The sequence below is a fragment of the Suricata suricatta genome, chromosome 1 (assembly GCF_006229205.1).
Source record: "Suricata suricatta isolate VVHF042 chromosome 1, meerkat_22Aug2017_6uvM2_HiC, whole genome shotgun sequence".
In the NCBI taxonomy this organism is placed as follows: domain Eukaryota; kingdom Metazoa; phylum Chordata; class Mammalia; order Carnivora; family Herpestidae; genus Suricata; species Suricata suricatta.
In genome coordinates this window covers 65,052,041-65,061,488 of record NC_043700.1, presented here as the reverse complement: position 1 = coordinate 65,061,488, position 9,448 = coordinate 65,052,041, and the positions used below count along the sequence as shown (strand labels likewise).

General features: G+C 41.6%; 1 protein-coding gene across 2 annotated transcripts in view; it reads left to right on the top strand.

Annotated features, from left to right (window-relative positions):
* The first annotated feature begins 6 nt into the window (after positions 1 to 6).
* Positions 7 to 9,448, top strand: part of FNIP2 (folliculin interacting protein 2) — a 132,700-nt gene continuing 123,258 nt past the window's right edge. For both annotated transcript variants that reach the window (XM_029939448.1, XM_029939432.1), the window contains exon 1: positions 7 to 152. In XM_029939448.1, coding sequence (XP_029795308.1) covers positions 40 to 152 — 113 coding nt within the window. In that variant the 5' untranslated portion in view covers positions 7 to 39. The remainder of the gene's footprint in view (positions 153 to 9,448) is intronic.

Here is a 9,448-nt window from a genome sequence, read left to right as displayed (position 1 = left end):
GAGCGCCACGGCCGGAGCTGCAGCGGCGGCGGCAGCATCATGGCCCCGACCCTGCTCCAGAAGCTCTTTAACAAAAAGGGCAGCTGCAGCGGCGGCAGCTCCGCGTCGGCGTCTGCCCAGGGCAGGGCTCCCAAGGAAGGACCGGCGTTTAGGTGAGGGGGCGCCGGGAGGCGAGGCTGGAGCGGGACCCGAGTTGGCTTCGGTGCCCGCCGGGGGCGGGAAGGAGAGGGGAGTGGGCCGCCCGGGACGTCGCAGCCCAGCGCCGGCACCGGGTCCCGCGCTTGTCATCGTGGACGTGCCTGATCCGAGTGTGGCTCCGAAACCTCTGTGACCGGGAGGGTCCTTTCCTCCCTTCCTTCCCCTCCTCCCTCCCTCTCCCCACTGCTCAGGGTCCCTTCCTCCTTGCGGAGAGTTCCTTGGGATTCCCAGGCGTGCGCTTGCATGGCTGTGGAGACGCGAGATTCGCCCTGAATTGGGGTGAACCCTTTCCCGGCAGAGCCGCCTGGGCGCCTCTGCGGGCGCTGCAAGGCTGTGAGCTGTCATTTTGAGGGCAGCTCCGACCTATTGTGTACGTGACAGTATTTTGAAGTTAAGAAGGAGCAACAGTCACGAAAAAGACATTTTCCTTCCTTCTTGCTGTATGTGACAGGCTCTCACACGGATGAATAAAGTATGTAATTTGCACATCTTTTCGAAGGTTGATGCCGCCTCATGTATGGAAAGAGGGAGTAAAATGCTTTTATGAAATGGCTGAGGTTTTAATTTAGCAGTGCCGATGCACGTTCGTAGATCCGACCTTGTGAAGACACACCTTTGGATAATAATTGTTAGTATTGATTGAGCGTTTACCTGAAATGCTTTATGTTGATTTCTTTCGTTTATTTCTTTCACAAGGTGAGGTAGGTGCTATTATGACCCCCATTTTACAGATGAGGACATTTAAAGTTGGGAGAACTTCAACAGCATGTCCAGGATTCACCGCAGGGCAGTGGCGGAGCCTGCATTTTGACCCAAGCAGTTTGACCACAGAATCCACTTTTTAAAATCTCTCTGTTATTCTGCGTTCAAGAGCTAACTTTTAGAAGGTGACTTAAAATGCCCTGTGTTGCCTTTCAGCACACTTATGTTGAAAAGTTTATTCATGTATCTTTAAGTTTTATTCAGCAAATTTTTAAAATTGAGTATCTACTTCCAACAGTGACATGCTGCTACCACTTTTTGGCAGAATGTCTTGCAGAAAGTTTATTATTAAATAAGTCCAGAACCAGCATAATAAACCTTTTAAAAGTTTGCATTTGAGGCGCCTAGGTTGCCCAGTTGGTTAAGTGGCCAACTTCAGCTCAGGTCATGATCTTATAGTCCGTGAGTTCGAGCCCCATCTCCGGCTCTGTGCTGACCGCTCAGAGCCTGGAGCCTGCTTCAGATTCTGTGTCTCCCCGCTCTATCTGACCCTCCCCTGCTCACACTCTGTCTCTCTCTCTCTCTCTCTCTCTCAAAAATAAAATAAAAACATAAAAAAATTAAAAAAAAATAAAGGTTTGAGTACATTTTGGATTAATTCTTATATTCTAGATTTTGCTTTTCCCAAATTCCGTTCACTTAAAAACATAGCTCCTCACGCAGTTATGTGAATATTACATACCAGTATTTTGTATTTGTGAAGTGTGTGTGGGTGTGGTTTTATTTGGAAGGTAAATTGTGAGGACTTTAAACTACCCTAGTTAAATTCTCGGGTTTCCTTTAGACCAAATGAATCCTTAAAACTTGAGTAGGGAATCCTGTTCGGTTCGCCGCTTTGAGTACATCACTTTGAGTGAGTGATGTTGTGCCCCTTCGCAGAATGGTAGAGTTACTTCAGACCCAGGGTATGGAATTTCTTCTCTTCCCTCCAAGTAACTCAGACTTGATCAAGGGAACAAAGCCTGGAGAGAAAAGGGCATGTGTGTTACTGGTGTCTTTACTTTGGCAGCCCTTGTCAAGGACATTTAAAGCCATTTTAATGTTGGTGGAGATAGTGGAGTTACACTGTCATTGTTTCCTGTGCTCTCTGCCCAGTTGCCCACCGCCATTTCCTCCATCCACAAGTTTAATTGAGTGTATTTTGAACAAAAAAAAAATTGTGGCTATATTTAGGGCCTGGCCATATTAGGGAAATTGATTCCCACTTTGTGGGAACATTTTCAGTATAGTGTTCTGATGTCCCATTGGTGTATAATGAAGAACACAAAAGTATGCCAAAGACTTTTTTAAGTTTCTTGACCTGGTTAGGATTTTCTACAAGTTTTTGAGGTAGATTTTTGAGATAGATAGAATTGGAGCTCTCAGTTGAACATTTCACTTGATGAGGCCATTTAGCAATGTCCCTGCCAGGGGTCATCATGGAAAAAGAAGTGACCTAGCAGATGTCTGTACAGACTCAGGAAGGTGGGGACAAGTCAACCAGCGCACACAGATCAACAAGGATATCCAAGCAAGTCTTTCCTCCTGCTCTCTCCTCCTAGGGTAACTCTTAGACGCAGTACAGCCCGCAGGAAAAGTCTCCTAGAAAATTTCCTGCAGTATAGCCCGCCTGGGAAAAGTCTAGAAAATTTCCTTTTCTTGCCTTGTGTTTCATTTTAGTCAGATTTTAAGAAATAGAAGCTGGCATGTGCTTTGTGGGGAAGTGGGGGTGTTTTATACAGGGGATTAGCTGTCCTTAGGACTCCACTTTATAGTTGAATAGATTTTGAGAAGTTAAGATAAAACCCTCAAGTTAAAAATCTAGTATTCCTAGCGTGAGTTTATTTTTCAGGGCATTTAAATACAGTATGTAACTTGTAGATCTTGAGAATGAAAGTCTTCTGAGGAAGCCGGCAGACTTTTTGGGCAGTCTTGTACCTTTTATCAACAAATATTTTGGAGAAAAGCCTAGGTAAAAATAAGATCCAACTGTATTTACTAATTTATTTCTTGTTTTTGTTTGTTTTAGAGTTTGTGGAAGCCTTTTTTAAATTTTAATTTTAATTTTTGAGAGAGAGACAGAGCGTGAGGGGAGGGGCAGAGAGAGAGGGAGACACAGAATCTGAAGCAGGCTCCAGGCTCTGAGCTGTTAGCAGAGAGCGGATGCTGACCTTGAACTCCTGAACCTCGAGATCATGACCTGAGCCGAAATCAAAATCAGAGGCTTAACCAACTGAGCCGCTCAGGCACTTCAGTGGGTTTTTCTTTTTCTTTTAATCTTTTCACTTTCTGCAATGAACTTTCACTACATTTCTTCAGTTCTCTGAAGTTTTGGCTTTTGTCAAGTTGCCCTTCATGTTACTGTTTACTCTTGTGCACTTCCTGGTCACTTAACTAGGTTTCTTACTGTCCCCTCACTCCTCAGTTTTCACTCACTATAGTTGACAAAGGGGAAAATTTTCTGTCCAATATAAGTAGCTTATATCATAAGGTCGTTTTCAGATCTTTATGCTTTCTGGCATTCTATCTAAAAAAGGGGATCATCAGAGTCAAGGTTCCTTCTTAAGTGTATTTTGTTTGGGATCTCAACAAAAGCCCTTTCATAGCTTTGAGGAAAAAGACTTCTAGGAAAACAAAAGAAATCAAGAGAGATTGAATTTACATGTTTGGAAGAAGTAGTTAGGACCAATATATGATTATGGTATCTGTGAAGTGTAAGCTCTATTTAAAGTTATAAAATTCCATTGTGGTCTTGAAATTTGAAAGTATCCTCTGGTCTTCATAAAGCTTTCACTTTGAATTAGTTGGTACATAAATATTTATTTGAACAACTCTTTGTGTTAGAAAGTTAAAGTAGAACAAAAAGAGGTGATGTGTCTACAGGTTCAAGTTGGGAATAAAATTGGGTTCCTGGTCACCTTGGATTTGAGATCATCATGTTCATAGAGGAATTTTTAAAAGCCAAGGTATACCCATTGACTTGCATATCTGGTTCAAACTTGAGGTTTTATTTTAAAGGTTTTTTTTTTTAATGTCTCTGTTAAATTAGTGGGCCAGTCTTCTTTTAAAATATATATGTGACAGAGAGGTGAAAAGATCGTAGGTTGTCAAATATTTTGTTTTGAACCAGTTAGATGAAGTGAGTCGGTTTGTCTGCCTCCCAGGACATGAGGAATAAGTGGAAGCATTTCAGCTATCTGGTAGCTAGCTGTAAAATGTTAGAAGTACACTCCATTTCTTCTCCCCTCCAGTGCTGAATATCTAAGCCCAAATGGCCTAGTTAGTACTAATCCACATTGCTCTTTTAGAACATATTAAGTAATCTGTTACAGGGCTAGTAGAAGTACAATTTAATCCACTTATCATCATTATCGAATAGCATCTGACGCTCATGTGCTCGTGGCTTTGGCTCCACCTGTACAAATCAAGGTAGGATCCTCATGACACAGGACACATTATTTACCAAGATGAATAAACAGCAAAGTACACAGTGGACACTATAACAAGAAGATCACTGAAACACTGATACAGAGTAAATCTTTACATTAAGTAAGGCATTAAGAACGCACTGTTCTCATGCTCCATGTGACTGAGGGTAGGAGTATAAATTAGCCTTCTATTGGACAGAGGGAAATTATACAGAAGTGCATCTTTCCCGCCCACTGCCAGCTCCCAGGATATGTGCATATCTAATGAGATTTTTCTGAACTAGGGAGAATATTCTGGAGAAAACTCAGTGTAGTTCCACTGCACTCATTTTTAATGCCTATAGCATATGACGTGACACACATGAGACAAATAGCACTTTTGATTTTTCTTTTTTTTTTTTTTTACTTTTTTTAATGTTTATTTTTGAGAGAGAAAAAGAGGTGGCGGTGGTTGGGGGGGGGAGGTGGGGTGGGGAGAGCGCGTGCAGAGCAAGCATGAGCGGGGGAGGGGCAGAGAGAGGAAGATACAGGCTCCAGGCTCTACAGAGCCCAACGCGGGGCTGGGGCTTGAGCTCTTTAATCTTGAGATCATGACCTGAGCCGAAATCAGACGCTTAACCAACTGAGCCACCCAGGCGCCCCGATTTCTTTTTTTCCTACTTTCTACAAGTCTTCCTGGAGGTCTCTTTGCCCGCTGTTTTGGATTTATAGGCGTACTCCTTAGATCCCATCTCCTTGACCTGAAACATGCCATACACCGTGGGGGTTATTAGAGATTTTTGGCAGAGGTAAGGAAGAGACTGGTCCAGCTAGTGCAGTGGGCTCTGTTATAAGCACTTGGAAGACAAACTGAGGAGACCATTGATTGAGCCCTGCCTCAGTCTCCATGTCGACATGGGCCTGAACAAGTCTCTTCATTTTTCTGGTTCTCAGTTTTGGCATTTGTAAAGTCACAGCACCAGTCCTAGGTCATAGGATTACATAGGTGGTGTGGAGGTAATATAATGAGTTTGAAAATCTTATTTTAAGTATCACCAAGGAGACTTTTTAAGTCATGGAGTTGAGTATTATTTCCATTGAGGCTTTTATTAAAATTGAATCATTTCTCAAAGACTTGAGATAGAACTGAAGTGACATGTTTTTATTTACTTTTTTTTTTTTTTTTGCCTTGACATTGTTAGTGGTGAAATAGAGACCCTAAGTTTTCAGAGAAATGTTAAAGACACCCAGCAGGCTGTAACTCAGACCCGGATAGAGGTGACTGAGCTCGGGAATATTTTTAGGAATATGGTGTATTTGTTTTTCAGAATTATATGCTATTTTTCTTATCAAGGAAAAAACCTTACTTAGCTGAAGGGGGATCATTGTTAGGCAAAGTGATACCGTTGCCCAATGGATGGTACTCTGCAGCAGCCAAATCATTATTGTGTGTGTGTGTGTGTTTGTGTGTGTGTGTGTGCGCATTTTTACATACATGCACGGATGCATACACATATGTATACGTATACACACAGAAGGAAGTTCTCAGTAGAAGAAGCAAAAGCAGGATACAAACTTACACGAGTAGTTAGGAGCAGGCTGGATGCTGCAGGTTTTGGAGAGAGCAGCGCTGTACACCAGCCGGTGGCTGCCAAGGGGTGGCTGAGAACTTAACCTTTACTCTTTTGTGTATTCATTTTTGTTGGATCTTGCTCTGATGAATTTGTGTGGCTTTTGTGGTTTAAATTATTTTAAGTGTTGAATAGGCTTTGAGTCCTTTACCCTGTGAAGGGGTGGAGGTGGGAGTAAGGATAATATTGGTCGAGAAACCTGATGTGAATAAAAACTCTTTGTAGAAATTTTCCTCTTCATTAAAATAACTGGTAGTTCCTGTTATTAAAAGTAATATGCAGTGAATTTTAATGTGCTTAAAACCTCAGTTCATTACAAGCCTTATGAGGCCACTTTAATTGTTGGTATTGATAATTGTAGGCTGTATACATATGCAGAATGTTTACTAGTTGGGCGGGGTCGGTGCTTCCCCCACGCTTCAGAGCCCCGCCCCCAACCTTCACCACGGCTCAGAAGGCAGGTTAGGAGATGCGTGCAGGTCTTCAGGTGGTGACTGAGAGAGAGAGATCTAATTAAGATTTACTTGAAACATGTTGAGAAAAAAGTGTCACAACCTTTTAGACTGTGGGAGAACTTGAAGAGGTTAAGGGGCTTGGATTAGATATCTTTAAAGCTACGATATGTACTGTAATTTTAAGCTCTGAAACGTGCATTGCTCATGTTACACATGGTCATTTGGCTTGGGATGTGGTATTGAAGGATGGGCCAGGCATGTGGTGTTTTAATGCACAGAGTATAGATCTAAAGTGAGCATTGATTTTTGTCATTGTGGCTTAAGGTTGTATTTCTCATGGTTTACTCGTGAGGTCAGTGCAAGGAAGCCACTTTGCTGTTTTGTTTCCTCAGCAAAGGAAGTTGTAAAAGATTGTCTTTGCGCTCGCTCGTGAAATGCTTTGGCTGTCTTTGTGAACTCCCGGTGGGTGAATCTGATTTGGGAACTGGCACTGCGCTGATTTCTCCAGCCACTGTTTTTCTTGGTGTGGGCGAAAAGGAACAAATGTTTTATCCTGATTGTACAAGTCCCTTGCCTAGTGTGAATTGTTAGGCCTGCACTATGAGGTCACGTCCTTGGCTGTAAAAGTAGTGAGTCTTTCCCCTCTGCATATGAGTGCTGAAATATTTGGTGAATTCCAGCTTACCAAGTATTCTTTATCTCAGGTTTGTGAAAAGTGATTATTATGTGCAAGAGGAAAAACAGGATGGACTTTTCCAGCTAACTGGGCTTGTAATAGTGATTTCCCTCAACTCCACCCCGTCTGTAAATGGAACATCCATGACTCACTTCTCAGGGCCACACAGGCACTTTTGTAACCAGTGCTTGAATGGGAGGGTGGGATGGGGATGGAGATGGTGGCGTCCCCCTTGTGCTTAGCCAGAATCTGTCCAGCTGCCTTTATAATGGACTTCTGAAAAGGACAATGTGCCTTCTCACACACCACGCTACATATTTCTTTTTCTTACTGCATTTTCTGTTTGTGCCAAAATAATGCAATATATTAAATGCAATAAATGCACTCATTAATACTGTAACGTTATCCCTGGTTATCATATTGCTTGTTCTTTAACTGGATGCCTTTCATTTATATATATTTAGAATCTTTTTCTAGCTATTTGACCCTGTACTCTTGCTTAATTTATAGATGATGCTCTAGAATTTGTGCCCAGCATAGTGTTATAAAGAGAGATGTATCCCGCTTAATAAAGCTAATCTTATCACCGCACCTGTCTTTTTAAAAATCATAAATAAGGACATTTCTTTATTTGCTAGAAGACATCTTTAAGTAAGTGATCACTGGTGTTTGATTGTCCACTGATGTTTAATTGAAAATGACAGCCAACACATGCAGGGTCCCTAAGTGAAAGTACGCATGGGAGCAGTAGAAATTTAGCCCCAGAAAGCTGCGGGGGTGCAGGTTGAGAACCTACATATCTGGTGGGGACTTCAGCCTAGTTTCTAGTAAGATTTAGTTGCATGTTGGAAGTTAATGATTATGTACCACATGTGAACATCTTAAACTCTGTGTGTTTATGATGGAAATATTTTTTTCTAAGAAAAATTGATAGTCCACTTACTTGAATATTCCGTGGGTTACACTGTATAATAGACATAACTAGAAATTGAACATGTACATGAATTTACTTGACAACTTAACATAGCAAGAAATAAACTTACAAGTGTCTGCTTTTTCTTGGTTTAGGCTACCTAAGACCCCGCAATACTAAATATAATACTGAGTGCAGCACTGTCAAGATTTAATGCTCAGTTATTGTTGAATTTTATTTGTGGACTCCTCTAACAAAAAAAGTATGTGTGTGTGTTTGTGTGTAACCTTTTATCCCTGAAACTTTCCAGAGAATAGATTAACATTCACTTGAACAGTTTGACAAACAGAAAAAAAGAATTTGCCTACAAATAACACACCTATCAGGTAAATGGCATGGAGTGGATTTTCGCATTTCATTGGATAAATTATGCTAACTCAACTTTTCATTCAGTTGTCATGGCAACCCTATTTCTTCACAAGTTGAAGACAAGTTAGATGTTAACCTGCGCATTCCTGGAGAGATGAAACTGGTGTTGATTTAAGATGTGTTGGGAAGAGTCAACAAAATCACCAGTCCAGTCTGTTCTGCCTTTAACACCTTATAAATACTTTATACTGCTAGCTCTCTCTCCCTGGTGTATCCAGAAGATTGGACATTTTCTTTTTTCTTAAATTTGAAACCATTAGGGTTATAGAAAAAAATTGTGTTATCAGTTACCTCTTAATTCTCGTCTTTTACTCAAGGTCTTTTGTAAAATATGACGGAGAAATAGTAATAAGACCTTTTAAATTTCCCACTTTCTTTGTTTATAACTTTTTAAAGTTTATTTATTTTGAGAGAGAGACAGGTAGAGCAAGTGGGAGAGGGGCGGACAGAGAAGGAGAGAGAGAATTTCCATCAGCACAGAGCCTGACGTGGGGCTCCAGCTCCTGAACCATGAGGATGAACCAGTAGGATGCTTAACTGATGGAGCCACTCAGGCGCCCCTAAATTTCCCACTTCAAAGCATGTATTTGAGGGGGCCTGGGTGGCTCAGTCGGTTAAGCCTCCGGCTTCGGCTCAGGTCAGATCTCACATTCGTGGGTTCGAGCCCCGCGTCAGGCTCTGTGCTGACAGCTAGCTCAGAGCCTGGAGCCTGCTTCCTGTTCTGTGTCTCCTTCTCTCTCTGCCCCTCCCCCTCTCATGCTCTGTCTCTTTGTATCAAAAATAAATTAAAAACAAAACAAAACATTTAAAGCATGTATTTGAAAGTAATTGAATGAAACAAGGAAATGTACATTTTATGGTTAGAGCACTGATATGGAAGTTCCTCTAAATCCTAGCCCCGCTGTTGCGTCTGTAGTGCTTGATGTAGTGCTAAATGGTTGCATTTAATAAATACCTGTTGAATGAATGAATGTAGTTAAGAGTTTTGAAAACTGACA